The 16,874-nt window shown below is 47.8% G+C and overlaps 1 protein-coding gene across 1 annotated transcript in view; it reads left to right on the top strand.

The window, feature by feature from the left end:
- The window catches only part of IQCA1 (IQ motif containing with AAA domain 1), a 96,705-nt gene extending 85,181 nt beyond the window's left edge, over window positions 1–11,524 (top strand). The window contains exons 16-19 of the mRNA XM_041399545.1: window positions 1,692–1,778; window positions 4,359–4,536; window positions 7,136–7,374; window positions 11,423–11,524. Of these exons, the coding sequence (XP_041255479.1) occupies window positions 1,692–1,778; window positions 4,359–4,536; window positions 7,136–7,374; window positions 11,423–11,524 (606 nt within the window). The remainder of the gene's footprint in view (window positions 1–1,691; window positions 1,779–4,358; window positions 4,537–7,135; window positions 7,375–11,422) is intronic.
- Window positions 11,525–16,874: the final 5,350 nt, after the last annotated feature.

Genomic DNA, 16,874 nt, shown 5'->3' with positions numbered 1-16,874 from the left:
GGCCTGAGATTTGGATCATTTGTCCTTGGTCCCCAGCTAGAGAAGGAATTGTTTTGTCTCCCTACTCTGTGCAGAGAGCTCACCATCTCCTAATATGAAGCTCAGAACTGCACACTAGAGCAGTACAGAATGTGAAAAATAGAAAAGCTAAACCTGAGGCATCACTTGCAGTGCCTGAATGCACTACAAGAAATATGGAGAAAGGCTATTTACAAGGGTCTGCAGGGACAGGACAAGGGGAAATGGGTTTAAACTGACAGAGAGTAGGTTTAGATGCGATATTGGGAAGGAATTCCTCCCTGTGAGGGTGGGCAGGCCCTGGCACAGGGTGCCCAGAGCAGCTGAGGCTGCCCCTGGATCCCTGGCAGTGCCCCAGGCCAGGCTGGATGGGGCTTGGAGCAGCCTGGAATAGTGGAAGGTGTCCCTGCCCATGGCAGGGGGGGAATGGGATGACCTTTAAGCCCCCTTCCAGTCCCAACCATTCCAGGATTCTACAATCCAGCTGTTCTGGACTTGGAGGTATCACTTGGCATATTCTAGGACTGACCAGTTGCCACCCATGAAAGTGTCACATGCTGAAGGTGGCATTGCTTCCACTTCACCCCATCAGCAGCACAGCAAACAGAGTGAGCAGCCCTTGTTTTCTGTGCTCTTCCCCATCCCCAGCCCACTCCTCCTGCACACACACACTCACTCTTTGAAACACAGCCACAAAAATCAGCCGCAGTGCTGCGAGCAAGCGTGCTCACTGCTTAATTCTTCCTGCCTGGCTGTCAATCAGCCAGGAGCCTGTGATGTACACAACCCGTGGGTTTTGTAAGCTGCCTTCCTGGAAGCAGCAGCTTCAGCCAGGGGGAATTAAAGGAAAAAAATAAAATAAGAAAAAGGCAGGATAGAAGGAAGCTCTGCCTCTCTCTCTCTCTCTCTCGTTACCACTGACTCCTCGAGCCGTCACTTTTTGTTGCTGAGCAAACTCTGAGAGCCACTGGAAAGTGATTAAAATTTGGCAGCAGAGTGTCTAAACCTCTGGAATGGCTCAACCTCTGGCGTTTCTATAGCAATGGGGAAGAGTGCAGGATGTGGAAAAAGCCTGTAGCATTGCTGCCATCCTGCTGTGAACCAGGGGTATCGTGCCTCCAACTTTGGAGCAGGAAAACCTAGTTTTGGACAATGCCCCCCCCCCCCCCTTTCAAATTTAATTCTTGTGCTCACTGCAAATTAAATGCTGGAGTTTCAGCCAGAAGATTGACAAACTGTTCTGCTTAATGATGAGTGCCCTCCCTCTCATGCAACAGCCATGGCTTGCCTGTCTCTCCATCCAGAAAAGCAGGGTGGGATCCCAGCCTCAGCCTAAAGCTGCCCTTGGACCATGATTTTCCATTGAACACAAAATCCAGGTTCCTTTTGCAGGAGCACAACTGAATGAGTGCTGACAAATTAAAGATAAGCATAGCAGACAAAATGATCCAGTCCGGGGTGGGCTCTTAATGCTCCATTCCTAACTAGAAAGGGTTGGATTTGCCAAGGCTGTTCAGCAATCCATGATTGCTGAACATTCCCAGGGATAAAAAATAAGCCAGGCTAATTGAGCTGCTGAAATCTGGATTCAAAAGCACACGGACAGGCTCCCAGGTATGAAATTGCAGCTGTTTTAATCAACTCCTTGCCTTTTCTCCCCCATTTTCTCCTAGGTGGGCAAGGAATTGCAGCCTTCAGTCGTGTGGATTGGAGACACAGAGAGAATATATTCCAAAGGGGCACCAAATGGAGAACAAGAGGTGAATTCTTCTTTATTTCAGTGCAGATAATTTCTCCTGTTGCACTACAGCCCACACAAAGCACATACCACTATGACCAGACCTGCCAAAGCTTGCTTGATAATAGCTTGTCTCACTAACTTTTTTTTTTTTTTAGCTTTTAAGACAGTCTTGTGACTTCTTAAGAGCCCCCAAGAGGTCACACTTCTCTCTTCCACCTATCCTTGCTTTATTTAAAAATAGTCCAGTCACTGCTCATCAGTGCACTGGAAAGTAAAAGGGAATAATGGAGAATTTCAAAATATGAAGCAAGAAGCTAAAAGTTGAGATGAGCTCAAATTGTTCAGCTCTATTAATTTGAGAAATTGGATGGAGCCAAAGTGAACAACAAAGTAACAAGGATAGATTTCCACTGCAAAAACAACGAGCCTGTATTAATTAGATAAAATTAAAGATTATTTTCTTTGGTCTCCCAGGAGTCCTAATGCCACTGCTTCCATTCCTTCCTCTCCTGTGTGGCTTCCCCATTGGAAAGAAAAGTAAAATACTGCCCCATATGTACAGCAACACCACAGCAGGGAGAAATTTGCCCCAGTTCCTGTTGCCTGCAAAATGTTTTTATTTTAGAGCTTTATGTGAAAAATTAAACCTTTTTTTTCTTAGAGTGTCTGTGGGGTGGTCACAAGAATGTATTTTGGAAAGGCAACACAAGACAACCCAACCTTGCCTGGGGCTGTTCCTTCTGCCAGGGCGGGGTGAGGTGATGGGTGTGCAGTGATCCCTAGAGGTGATGTCTCAGGGTTTAGCTTTTCTGTTTTTCACATTCTGTGCTGCTCTAGTGTGCAGTTCTGAGCTTCATATGAGGGGATGGTGAGCTCTCTGCACAGAGCAGGGAGACAAAACAATTCCTTCTCTAGCTGGGGACCAAGGACAAATGATCCAAATCTCAGGCCCAGGAGCACAAACAATGTGAAGAGAGAAAAACAAGAAGGATGGGACTTGATGGGCTAAAGCTGGAATTGGACAATGAACTCCAATATGCAAATGGACCAGAACTGATCAAAGTGAGAGACCCTGTGACCTCACGACCATTTTTGTGACCATTTTGGTTCATCTTGGGTGCAGCCCTGGCTGGGCTCTTGTGCTGCCCAAGGTGGATCCATTGAGGCCTTTCAATAAATCTCTGCTTTATTCTTTACCTCTGCCTAGTCTCTGTTCTAGGTCAGCCTTCACAGGGCATCACTGCAACCCTTAGTGGTCCCAACAGTGAGAGTGAACCTTTCTCTTGGGTTCAAAACCTGGCAGATGGGGATGAAAATTAAGATTAGGGGCCCAAAATGGCCTGGATTGCTTGTGATCCTTGCTTGCTTTGCCATTAGTGTGAAAAGTTTTCCTGTCCTGCCCACTTCAGAGTCCAGGGTATCCCCTCTGGCCCTTGTGCCCATCCCAAGACCTGCCCTTGTTGGGAGTCTGTTGGCTTCAGGCTCGGAATCCCACATATCCCAAACTGTTCACAGCACATCCAACACTTAGAGGCGAGAGCATGAACCTGGAAGAACAGGCAGAGGTGCTTTGGGAGTGTTGGAATTTTGGAGAATCATGGAATGGTTTGGGTCGAATGGGGCCTTAGAGATCACCTTGTTCCACCTCCTGCAGGGCAGGGACATCTTCCACTAGACCAGGCTACTCCCAGCCCCATCCTGAAAGATGAGCTAAGCTCAGCCTTCAGAAGCCAAGGCAAGTATCAGTCACTGTGCTCATCCCAGGGTGACAGAAATGCATAGCATGACCATGAGAAAAAGAGGAATGATCCACCAGATGTATTGTATTAAGACAGGCTTACTTAGGAAAAAAAATAAATGTGCTACTCTACCCCAAAACTTGTGGGAAAGCTTATTGATTAACAGTAATGACACCACAACATTCTGATTAGGCTTCTCCAGCCAATATTCACTTGAACATTATCAAATATAAATAATATTTATATTTGATATAAAATGTTCTCCAATAAAAAGTTCTGCTCAATACTCATCTGTTCTGTAAGTAGCAGTTAAATGTGTTACAAAGTCAAGTAGTGAATTGTTGCAAAGAAATGAACCCTGAGCTCCAAGAACCTTTGTTCTCAGAGCCCCAGCAAGTTAGAAAGCACAGCAAAAAATAGGGAGTGTATTTTGCACCCTTAGAAGTCAGAAAATCATAACCTCCAAGAGCTGGGAGGATTCCAAACTAGGTTACAATTTGCTACCTGTCGAGGTTCATCAGGTGTGCAGGTCCCTGCAATATTTCTCCTTGAGCTGGAAATAAGGATTTCATTCTTTAAATTAATTGTTTCCTGCCTGCCTTTGAGTAACTAGACCATAAATTCAGTAGTGAAAGGCACTAAAAACAAAACCAGAAGCAGGAACTGAGTGTTTACCTGAATTTGAGGAGGCAGAATCTTCCTACTTATGTTGATATCTCACCAGCTCATACCAAACACAACCAGAGTACTAAAAAACCCCAAAATCCTGTTGCAGGCAGCAGGTACAGCTCCAGCTCATTAACTCTGAGCTGTCAGCATCGTTAACAACTCTTTCCTTCTCCTGTTTCCACGTGCTGCAGGTGAACTTCAAACGCCTGGCAAAGCTCCTGCCCCAGTTCCTGAGGGCTCTGAAACCCAAGGACAGAGTTCTGCTCGTGGGCACCTCCCGCAGGCCCTTTGATGCCAACCTGGGACCTTTCTGCAAAGTTTACCAGAAAATCATTCTCATCCCCAAGCCTGACTACCTGACAAGATTTGGCAAGTATTTCTGTCAATCTCGGCGTTAATCCTACTGTTTAAAATTCCTGCTTGTTGCTGCTTATCCTCAGAACTGCCCTTCAGCTCAAGTCAGGCCCCTGGTGTGTCTCAAGTCCCGAAAATGTAGGTTAAATCAGACTACTCCAAAGGCCAAATAATAAAAGTGGAAGCTGGGAGAAGAGTTTAAAATACTCTTCACCACCAATTGACATTTTTCTATCAGTTCAGTATGCACCAAACTCAGCTGGTTTTCCCTCCCCCTATTTCAGCACACTTTTTTTTTTTTTTTTTTTAAACACATTGGTTCTGAATTTCTGGTTCCAGTTTGCAGTTTTGAATTTCTGGTCTCCATACTCTAAACAACACAACTTCTCAGCCTCTCCAAAACCAAACCCTGTCAGGAGGACTAAATTTTCTCTCTCACAAATTCCACTTTTTGTGCTTACAGATCACAAGAGAAATTGTACAGGCATCCCTGATTTTGCATGTCTGGTCTATCAAATGCAAATTCTGACAAAATCATTGAATATTCCGTGTATTGAGACTCAAAGCTTTCAAGGAAAGCAGGGTTCTTTTCTAATAAAACAAACCTCCAATGTTTTGAGGTTTTAAACACCCTGAAATCTGCAATAAACAGCAATAAAAGAAAACCCATTTGGCTCAGGGACCTCGCCACACAAGCACTCTTTGCTCTGTCCAGTGTCACCTTGTTACAAAGCTCTGACAAACACATTGTGTAGTCCAGTTTCATCCTGCATCCCTCAGGGGCAGCCCAGGTGCCCAGGTGACACACATCTGGGTGAGCCCAGGACAGAGTTTGTTTGCCTAGCACATTGCAAACCTCTCCCAAGTTCCATAATTTTCTTTCTGTGGATGGGAGATGGTCAGCAAGCAAGGGAACATGTGTTTCATGTTAGGTTACAGCTCTGAGGAGTTGCTGAGAGATAAGGAGACACGAGCAAAACCTAGAGAAAGGAGGTGACAGCAGCTGAATTTAGCTGTGCTCACTTCTGGGGGTTGAACTGTCACATTCTGGGACTCTCACCACTAATTTGGAGTCCAAAAAATTGGCCAGCTCAAGGGATTTCAACTGCACACTTCAGAATACCCAAAAAAGTTAATTCATGGCATTTTAAAGCAGAATGAATGTGTAGTTTTAATTCTTTGATTTTGCCCCAATTCAGAGAGTGCATGTCTTGTTTTTCAGCCCCAACCTTCCCTGAAGTTCTGTAGAAATAGGATCTTCAGCTCCCAATCCTGTCAGTTTTCAGTGCCTGACATCCCCTTTGAGAAGGAAAGAAACTTGTTTTGACAGAAAAATAATGACATAACAAATACTTGTAAGCCACAGTGCACAGCTACCTGTCTGCTGCAGCCCTCCCTCTGGTTACAGACCAGAGTATTCCAATCTGTGCTCAGTGGGAGCAGTAAATATACAATGGAAATCATTAAACTGGAAGATTCACAATCCCATACTGATTTCTTGCCATTAATCACCAAGCAAGGCAGTGCCTTGTGTTACACAACTGCAGCAGGAGCCCCAGCACACAATATCTGCCTGTGTGCATCAATTCCTCTTTTATGAATTAGTGATTCAGCCAATATTTATTGAGCACAAGCACGATTCAAGTGGGAGACCACAATTGCTGGAGTGAGAAATGCAGTGCAGAGCTGTCAATAGTTATGGGCTCCAGTCCGTGGTATTGATGTCCAAGGGAGAAGAAGGCAGCTTTTCCAGCAGCACCAACCTCCACCCAACATCTTCATGCTACATCTGAGCATTCAAGCACAGCAGACTCAAAATGTCTCATTCAGGAAACTTTTTAACCTCTTATCCATAATCCTTCTAATCTTTTCCAAATACTTCTGTATAATGCTTTAAAGCAAAGCCTGAGGAGGCGACATCAAAGTTCTCCTAAATTTCTCTGAAACAGAGCCTTACTTAACATAAAACAAACCAAAAGATTGGTATTATTGCTATTCTTTGGGAGCAAACTCTCAGCCACTTCACGACCCCAAAGAAATCAATCAGGTCACAGAAGTTCACAGCTAAAAGATACAACTAAGTTCACCTTTCAGGTAACCAGAAAACCCCAATCACAGAAAATTTGCACCTTGCAACACGTGCCTGATAGCTGGAAGCCTTTGGGACATGGAGCCCCCCAGCAGCCCTCAGCTCAGCAGGAATAAGCTGTGATGAGGATCAGAGAAATAAAACCAGGCTGGTGGTAAAGGTATCAACTCTGCACATCCAAATGGGAGCACTGGACAGGTCTGTGTGTACACACAAGTGGTTCTTTCCATTCTTACACACATACCCACCCCACTCTAATGACTTGCTGAGAAGTACTGACTGGTGGCCAAAAATTATCAGTAAGGGTTTAAAAGCACACACACCTAAAGGCCCCTGTGCTGCAAATCTGAAGAGGAAAGACACACACCAAAAAAAAAAAAAAAAAAATCTGAATTTTGGCTTTCCTGATCGATAGTCCTTATTTTCTTGTTCCAGCATCAAAATAAATAATAATAAAATTTCTTTCTCCTGCTTTCCTTGAATTGCTGTCTTTACATTGTCTCTTTTGCATGTCCTGATGCTCAGCACTGTGGAAGCACTACATCCTGCAGCGAGGTGGGGCCCTCACCAAGCTGCTGAACCTCAACTGCCTGGCCCAGGTGTCGGATGGCTTCACGCAGGGACACGTTGTGGACGTGGTGCACACTGTGCTGACTGAGCTGAGGCTGCTGCAGATGGCCAGGAAGCCACTGAGGACTGCTGAGTTTGTCACTTCTCTGGCCAGGCACGACCCAGTGTACAAAGAGGAGGAGGAAACCTTCCAGGTGAATTCTGTTTCCTGTCTTCGGTCATTCCCTGCCATGTCCAGCCACACTTGATGAAGGGACCTGCTCACTGTGCTGGTGGGTTGGCACCTCACTATTTGAATGGTGATTTAGGGTTCAACAGCACCAAAACCCATCTCCCCCAACCTCGGATGTGCCAAACCAGTCCTTATTTTGGCAACACATCTGGCAGAGTGCTTTGGTGAACCTGCTGCTGCTCAAGTTGAGCAGAGTAGCCTCCACTTGCATGGATAAAACACACAGGGGCCATCAATTCCACACATTTGTCCTTTTCCTTCCAGAGCTGAGGTGTTCAGCAAGCCTGGAAACATCACCTTGCAAAGGCACAACACCTGGCCATTCAATGTCCAAAATCTAAGCCCTTCTCTCAAATAATTTCAAAAATAATTTATTTTAAATTTTCCTTCCAGCCTTTAAAATAAATGAGTTTCTGCCTCAAGCTCCATCCCTCAGGGCTATAAAATCCTGAGGGCAAAACTGAGAGAGTTTGAGGTGTATTTTATTCATGGGCACAGGGTGCTCAGAAAAGCTGTTACTGCTCCCTGGCAGTGCCCAAGGCCAGGCTGGACAGGGCTTGGAGCAACCTGGGACAGTGGAAAGTGTCCCTGCCCATGGCAGGGGGTGGAATGGGTTGAGCTTTAAGGTCCCTCCCAGCCCAAACCACTCTGGGATTCTGTGATTCTACACATGCCTCAAAAACCCATGGATCAGCTTCCAGCCTGATAAATGCTACAAAGTCCTTGGGCCTTGGGCAGAGCCCTGCTGTGCCCCAGGGAGCTGCAGGCAGCCCACACCAGGGGCTCCCAATGAGGTAAGACCTCTGGACTGCTCCAGCAGACCTCAAAAGAGCATCCTCCATCCCACAGCCCTGATAATTCCTACTGCTTATAACCCCTCCACCTTTCCTGGCTGGAAGGTTTCCTTGTTGTCCTGCTCCTCGACCCCCCAGCACCTCCCAACACAAACAGGATGCTGATTCTTACAGTGTTCTCCAAGGCTTCTCCCACTGCTGACCTTATGATAGTGCATATTCCTCCCAGCCCTGCTGAGCACTTCCCAGTTTCCATTTAGAGCCATTTGGCTCACTCAACACAGGCAGCATTTGTGATATTTGGCAAATTACTCTTTTTTTTTCCCTCATGCTAAACCAATATCTCTCCTCAGGGAAAGGCTAATGGTTCAGTGTTAGAGCAAAGGGAAAAAAAAATACTCCATCATTCCCAGCTCCTAGTCCTCCATTTCTACCCTGAAACATGAGCGCAAGTATTTAGTGTGAGTTTAACTTGAAAATATTATCCCAGTCACTATAAAATGGGCCTGTTTTGTACAGCACAAAGTGCCCAGGCAGCCCTTCATTTGGAACACAGCTCAAATGATCCTGTACCCAGCATCCCATGGCAATCATCTCCTTGCATTAATTACAGCCCTTAAGAAAGTATTTCCTTTTATCTGTTGGAATTTTGTTTCCCTTAAATGTCACGGAGCCTTGCTGCAGCACCTGTGATATGGCACAGGGGAGGAGGATTGTCAAAATAGCCCTGTGCATTAATTAACTCCAGTAATCCCCATCTCTCCTCACACAGAAGCCCCTCTTCCCAAGCTTCCAATCACTGCCAATTCTGGACCTTTCCCCTTGCTTTGCTGTGTCCCTTGTGGAAGTGGGGCAGCTGAAACACTGTGTTCCAAGTGAAGATTAGCCCTGTGATGAATCTTGGATTTTTCTTCCCTGAAAGCATGAATCTCCCAGTCTGACATTTATATTCTGCCAGTGTTCCAAAATGAATATAAATAATGCAAAATTTGGTGACAATGTGATTTCTGCCTTCCATTTACTCAAATTTCTGCCCCCATTACACATCCACATTTTTTGAAATTATAAATTAGTGCGCCAGGTTGGTTGATACAAATCCTTACACAGAAGGGATTTCTGGAGAGGCAAAGCCAGCTCACCACACCAGTTCTGCCTGGTAGTAACTGGACCAAAATCATGGAATGGTTTGGGTTGGAAGGGACCTTAAATTTCACCTTGTTCCACCACATTCCATGGGCAGGGACACCTTCCACTGGACCAGGTTGCTGCAAACCCCATCCAGCCTGGCCTTGAGCACTTTCAGGGATGTGGCAGCCACAGAAATACCAAAGAAAACCCATTCCGAAGCCTGTGAACATCACTCCTCCAAAAGCCAAATATTTTAACACTGATCAGTCACTGCTGCCAGTAACTTCCATCCCCAGTTCAGATGCTGGTGATAAATGGACTTTTATTTTAGCTGTGTCTGAGGAGCTGACTTCATGGAACAGCTACACCAGTTAAAGAGACGAAAAGTTACTGTTGTGCACTGAAATATTTGCACAAAGAACTGGGAAGAGAACAAAAAGAGACGTCCCAGGTCTCTTGGCTTCTCCTGCCAAATGCCTCAAGTCCTTTGCCAGTGACCCAGAGCTGGCAGGGAGATGATCAAACAGCTCTTTCCACCCCACCAAGCTCCCAGAAAGCTCTTGGCAAGGTTTTCCTACTCTCTCCACCTCCCACATAAGGTCTGGAGGGTGTTACACCCAGGACACAAAACTGAGAGGGAAATAAAATCTCTGTGGCCTCATGGAGTCTCATCCAGGCAGAGACATCACTGGGTTCTCCTGGCTTCCCTCAGCTACTGCCAGGGAAAGGCCATTCCTGCTGGAGCCCAACTCACAATCCCCACCTCATCCGTCTAACAGGAAGGGCCAGAAACAGCAACACATCCCAGCTCTGTGGTTCTCCCAAAACCAAGAATAGTTTGGCCTGGGACTAAGGCAGCAAAATCCAACTTCACTGAGAGCGAAAATTTCAACTTCACTGGGGTTCCTGCCCACCACCATCCATGCCCTGCCTCAACGTGGGCACACAGGAGGCTGGAGGATGTTTTTATCAGGGTTTTTGGAGGAGAGGAGCTCAGCTAATTCAGATAATTAAAGCAGAACTGCAGTGTCCAGCAGGCAGCTGGACGCTTGACCCCATCTTGAAAAATGACACCAAGAAGGACCATCTGGGGTCAGGAGAGGAACATGTTGAGTTTTCCTTCCCTGTACCCTTCCAGTACCTCTTGTCCCAGCTTCTCTTCCTGTAACACACACTGGGCAAGTGGACAGGGCAAATTCTTCAGGGATGCTTTAATTCTTCAGGGATGCTTTAATTCTTCAGGCTCAAGCTGGGAGCAGGATTCGGGGTGGAGCAGATGGAAAAGGCAGACTTCACAGGATGCCACACTGAGAGGGAGGTTGGAGATGACCTGGGCAGAGATGTGGCATTAAACAGCAGCCCGTGGTCAGGAAGGAGGGCATTTTATCATTGCCTGGCAGAATCTGAATCTCTGGTTTTGGCAGGACTTTGTTGAGTGAGGTTCTTGCACACCCAGGGAAAGAATAATTCCCTCCCAGTGCTGACTTCAAAGCCTCCCTTCTCCTTCACTTCCTATCGCTCACACGGCCTAGAGCTGCCTCCCTGACACCACAGCCCAGGAGCTGGGCAAGTCTGCAGAGCAGCTCCACCAGAATCATTTACAAGTCACAGGCCTGTGAGCAGGCATCTGAAAGCAATAAACAGGTTCTTAATGTTGGGGGTTTGTTTTGCTTCCTAAGCTCCCTCATGGAAATCAAAGCTGTCTGCATCGATTTGCAGAGGCACGAGAAGGGGATGATTTGTCTGTTGCCAAGTCTGGAGCAGAGGGAGCTCTGACAAGAGCTATATTCTCTGGAAATAGGGTTGATCATGGAATTTAACATTTCCATAACTATAGCAACACAAATGGCCCAGCTAAGTATTGCTGTTAATGAGACTCAGCTCGATCAATTGCTGCACTTCTTGGGATAATAATGTTCTCAAGAGATCTGAGGGTTTCATTTTGGCTTCTCCACCAGCCAGCCTGGATTTTAAGAGGTTTGGGTTTTTTAAGGAATGCTCTGTTATAGTAGTAAAATGTTTAAGTAGTCTGACTTGCCCTGTTTGGATTTTTTTTTAATTTTATTAAATGCTGTTTTGGTTCTCCAGGCCTGGTATGCCAAGACCCCGCTGGGGAAAGCGTGGAGCACAGCACAGGCAGAAAAGGAAGAAGAAAAAGAAAAGAAAGGAAAAGGGAAAGGGAAAAAGTAACTTCCTCAAGGATTTTTCACCCGGCCACACCAGTCACAACTCTATTTCTCTGTGAAGGCATAGCAGATTACTGATATAGGTATTCCAGGGAAGAGAATTCCTCTCTGAATGAATTTTTTAAAGTTATTAAAAAAAGAAAAAAAATCAGATGAGATGTAACATGTAGCTCTCAGAGGATAAAGAGTTAATGAGCACTGACTTGCTCAAGCATTATTTGTTCTAAGAGATTTTAGGGGGCAGAAGGGTTCATTACTCAGACCTGTAACATGCCATCAACTTTTAGGCCATACTCATTTATTTCAGCAAGTAACTCTCCTTAAAAATTGATGTCACTTTAATGTCTTTCATTACTTTAATATCCTATATGCTTTATAAAACTAACTGCTTTATATATCTGTGGGTCTACAGCGTTACAGTCCTCAATAAAACTATTACAGCTCCAAAGACTGCTTTTTAATTGGGATGGATTAGGAGGCACTTTGTGCAACCCACCACAAGCTGAATATTTACACAGCTGCAGGAGGAGCAGCACTTGCACCTGTTGAGGCCTTAGCACAGACAAATTCATATGTGTGGGTGTCAGCAGAAAAAAAGCCAAGCAGCCAGTTGGTAGTTTGGGTGGATGGCCACCAAAATCTGGTTTTAATCTATTTTGCCATAGAAAATGATGCCTAATTAGCTTGTTTGCATAAAGAGCAATGTGTTTGTTGTTTAATGCACCTTGTTTACTTACAAATCAGCAGTTTTGAGGGCAAAGGATTTATAAGGACACTCTAAAGCTTTGGGACACCCTACAGGACACTGATGGAGGCAGCACCACCTTCATGTCAGACACAGGATCACATTCACCAAGATCTTCTCTAAGTAAGAGCCACAAACACCTGTTTTTCCCTCTGATCACATAATTCCTGTGTGGACTTGACAGCAGGTACCTGGAAAGACACAGCCCACCATCCCCAGGGAGCTGAGGAACCTCTCTGTGCCTGCATCAACAGCCTGGGAGCTGCAAGCTGGGCAGCACTGCTGGAAAAAGCTGCTGGGAAGGGGATGGGATTGAGCCCCTCCTGCTCCTAAGAGGGAACCAAATGGGAAAAGGCATTCCTGGGAACAGGAATGCCTGAGAAAAATGGCCTGGGAGGATTCCTGGGTGTAACTAAATGCACAGAAACTTACGTGAGCAGTTGTGTCACTGTGCACAGTGGAGGGAACTGGATGGGTCTGGCTAACAAAGGGAATTTTCTCCCTGTATCCCAGGGTTTTCCCAGCACACAGGATTGAGCCACCCCAGTTTGGGATTTCTGTGGTCCCTCCTAGCTGTATTTTACAGTCTGGTGCAGGGCTCCCCATGATTTCACCCTTCATCAAGGCTGCACCTCCAGCCCTGCCAAGGAGATCCAAGCAATAACAGAGGGAATTCTTGCTCCATCTCCCCTGTGCAACCCCTCAGGACATTCCTGATGGACAGCAGCCCTTCCCCCAGCAACAATCCAGCTGCTGGAACCTCCACAAGCCCCACACTAGGGGCTGCTAGGCCCTGGCTTCAATCCATTGCAACATGCAGCTGCACACATCAGCTTCCCATCCCTTATTCTTGGAGCAGGTTGTGGGTGCCCAAACTCAGCAGCACATCCCAGTTTGATCAAATAAGGCACTTTTAACTTCATCCTTGGGGAGAAAAGCCAGGCTCTCCAAAGAGCTGACAGGGTTGGTGTTTAAAAACCCCTCATCTCTGCTCTCATGCACAAGGAAACTAATTTGGGTAATTCTGCCCTCAATCTTGCCGACAGCAGAGCCCTCCTCTGCACACCAGGGCTGACAGCAGGGCTGGGGTGATGGAAGGACCACATTTCAGGAGGATGTAAGCAAGCCCATTAACTCATATTTCAGCAGCCTCACTGCAATCTCAATAGCAAAGCAAAAGCAGCTGACTGGCAACATCCATCTCCAGGGCACAGCGCCCACGCCGTGCAGGGAGGATGCTGAGCTTCCACAGACCTGCAGGTTTCAACCAGTAGTCACCAGGTCATGGGGGAAAAAACAAAAAACAAACAAAACCAACCAAACAAAAATTTTTAAAAAATCCCCCCCCCCAAAAAAAAAAAAAAAAAAACCCAGAAAACCAACAACAACAACAAAAAAAATCTAAAAAAACCAACCCATCCAAAAATCCCAAACCCCCCAAAAAAACTGAAAAAAGCCCAAAAACTCCTCCCCCCAAAAAATCCCCAACCCCCCACAAAAAAACCAACCACCCCAAAAACTCTTCCCCAAAAAAAACCAAAAAACAAAACCCAAAAAAAAGCCCCAAAACTCCCCTGAAAAACCCAAAAAACACCCACCAAAAAGTAAAAAAAAAACCCAAAACCCCCAAAATACTCCCTCCAACCCCCCCCCCCCCCCCCCCCCCCCCCCCCCCCCCCCCCCCCCCCCCCCCCCCCCCCCCCCCCCCCCCCCCCCCCCCCCCCCCCCCCCCCCCCCCCCCCCCCCCCCCCCCCCCCCCCCCCCCCCCCCCCCCCCCCCCCCCCCCCCCCCCCCCCCCCCCCCCCCCCCCCCCCCCCCCCCCCCCCCCCCCCCCCCCCCCCCCCCCCCCCCCCCCCCCCCCCCCCCCCCCCCCCCCCCCCCCCCCCCCCCCCCCCCCCCCCCCCCCCCCCCCCCCCCCCCCCCCCCCCCCCCCCCCCCCCCCCCCCCCCCCCCCCCCCCCCCCCCCCCCCCCCCCCCCCCCCCCCCCCCCCCCCCCCCCCCCCCCCCCCCCCCCCCCCCCCCCCCCCCCCCCCCCCCCCCCCCCCCCCCCCCCCCCCCCCCCCCCCCCCCCCCCCCCCCCCCCCCCCCCCCCCCCCCCCCCCCCCCCCCCCCCCCCCCCCCCCCCCCCCCCCCCCCCCCCCCCCCCCCCCCCCCCCCCCCCAAAAAAAAAAAAACAAACCCAAAACAAATAAAGCCAAAAAATAAAAAAGGGAATTTCTCCTTTAGGCATAGCTTGCACTGATGGCTGCTTGCATTTCTTTCTTTCTGTGAGGATCTGGAAGCCCCAGCTGGTTTGACAAACAGCTCCAGGGGTGCAGGAGGTGACAAAGGGATGGTGAAGTGTCCCAGGCCAGGCTGGACAGGGCTGGGAACAACCTGGGACACTGGAAGCTGTCCCTGCCCATGGCAGAGGGTGGAACTGGATGAGATTTAGGGTCCCTTCCAGCCAAACCACCCCATCAAGCAGAAAAGCTCTGCCCTGTGGGGCTGCCAAGCCCTTGCTCTCCTCTCCCCTCCTTGTGGGGACAGGGAGGGAAGAAGGAGAAACAATTGTAATGTTGTTTATAATTATTATTATTATTATTATAGAGAGTGCAGCTGTTAGAAAAATTGATGAAGCAGCTGCACCAAGCAGAGCCAACACACAGAGGAATTTCAGTGGCTGACTTACTGAGTGAAGTGGCCCTGACTGGATCTCCAACATCCTTCCCACTGGGAAGCTCTCACAGGAACACCTCTAGAGATGCTCCCCCAGCATCTCCACCCAGAGATCCTCCATGGAAAGAGGTAAGGTTGTGGCTTTGCTCAGCCCAGCCCAGCTGCACTCTGCTTTCCAGCCATGGCATTCCCAAAGTCCGATGGAGGAGGACAATCCTGCCTCCTCCAGCCAGCCAAAGGGGAGCTCTGGGGCACAGCAAAGAGGGGAGGCTGCTCTGCCTGCTGGTGTGGAGGTGGCAGCAATCCAGCAGCAGCAAAGTTGAGAGAAGCTGTCATGCTCATTTATATATGGAAGTGATCTAGAGAATGATCAGCTAAATTATTTAAATGTCCCATTACTATTAAATTACTGGGCATTCATTGTAAGAACAGTCATAATACAGTAACTAATTTGGTATTAATGTGAATGTCAGCATTTCATTGCAGTTATTTTGTACTTCATCATCAGATAATTTACCAATAAATTAATTGGCTTAATTGCTTCCTGCAAATCCAGGAGAACTACATATGACATGACTTTTCTAAAAGCCTTCATGCTCACTCCCCCACCCTCCAATTTTAACCACACCAAGCAGGAACCCCTCTTTGGAACACCTGGAAGGGGGAGCAGAAGAAATAAAGTCTTGGCATTTCCCTGCCCTGTGGATTTGAATGTGCTTTAAATTCAGACCCCAAGGCCACACTTGGAGTAGGACAGGACACAGGGAATGGCTTCCCACTGCCAGAAGGCAGGGATAGATGGGATATTGGGAAGGAATTGTTCACTGGGAGGGTGGGGAGGCCCTGGAATAGAATTCCCAGAGAAGCTGAGGCTGCCAGTCTTCTGGAAGTGTCCAAAGCCAGGCTGGGGCACCCTGGGACAGTGGAAGCTGTCCCTGCCCATGGAAAGGGCTGGAAATAGATGAGCAGGAGCTGCTCTGCCTCCTCACCTCACCTGTACCAGCCCAGAGATGGGATTATTGGGATTGCCCCTGCCTGCTGCCAGCTGCAGCCCTGGGGTTTCACCAGCAGCACTAAAACTCTGCTCTAACAGAGCTCCCACCCTCCTCTCCCCAAGAGCTCACAAGAAGTTTTCTTCTGTTTTCTTCTCCAGGAGATGAGGGGAAAAGACTCCACTGGAAGCACAGTGGGGAAGGACAGCTCCTTCCCCCTGTTTCTGGCTGGAAATATTTTAAATGAGCGCTCAGGGCTCTTCTGCAGAGTGCAGCAGGCTCAGAGCTCCTGCACCACCAGGGCTGGATCAAAGGGACTGCAAAACACTAAATCTTCATTGATGCTGACTCCCCTGCTCCTGTGCAGCCTGCAGCATGCCAGGCTGGCAGCTCCAGGTGGGAACAACCCCGGGAACACATCTCACCCTGCCCGAGAGCAGTGCCAGGCACGCAGCACCTGGGGCAGCCCGGGATTGAAGTTGCCATCAGAATTAAAAAACAAGCCGAGGTTTCTCAGCAAAACCCCCCAAATCCGGTAACACAAAGTGAAGCTGACTGTTCTATTAACTCCCATCCTGCATCAGCAATTTTCTAAAGTGTGGAAACATTATAATTGACTTTTCTGCTAGTAGCAAAATGTCATTTTTCCTTAATACTCCCCGAGTCAGTAACGCATTTCAAAAGCCTCCGATGCCACTACCACAACAGGACTTACAAATTAGCACATTTTTAGCTTTTCATTAAACACAATGCCAAAAAAAAAAAAAAAAAAAAAAAAAAAAAAAAAAAAAAAAAAAAAAAAGGAAAGAGAAAAGTCTTCTGGTATTAGGGTTTCTCTCCTCATTATTGAAAGTACTGCGACTTTGGAACTTCTAGCAGCAAATTATAATGCACTCAGCCTGGGGCCATTGTAAATCAGGGCTTCAAAAAAGGTGTCATGTAGTCGGGCCCTCTTCAAG

Source organism: Onychostruthus taczanowskii, unplaced genomic scaffold (genome assembly GCF_017590055.1).
Source record: "Onychostruthus taczanowskii isolate IOZ18803 unplaced genomic scaffold, ASM1759005v1 scaffold164, whole genome shotgun sequence".
In the NCBI taxonomy this organism is placed as follows: domain Eukaryota; kingdom Metazoa; phylum Chordata; class Aves; order Passeriformes; family Passeridae; genus Onychostruthus; species Onychostruthus taczanowskii.
This window is presented reverse-complemented; position numbering and strand designations above follow the sequence as displayed.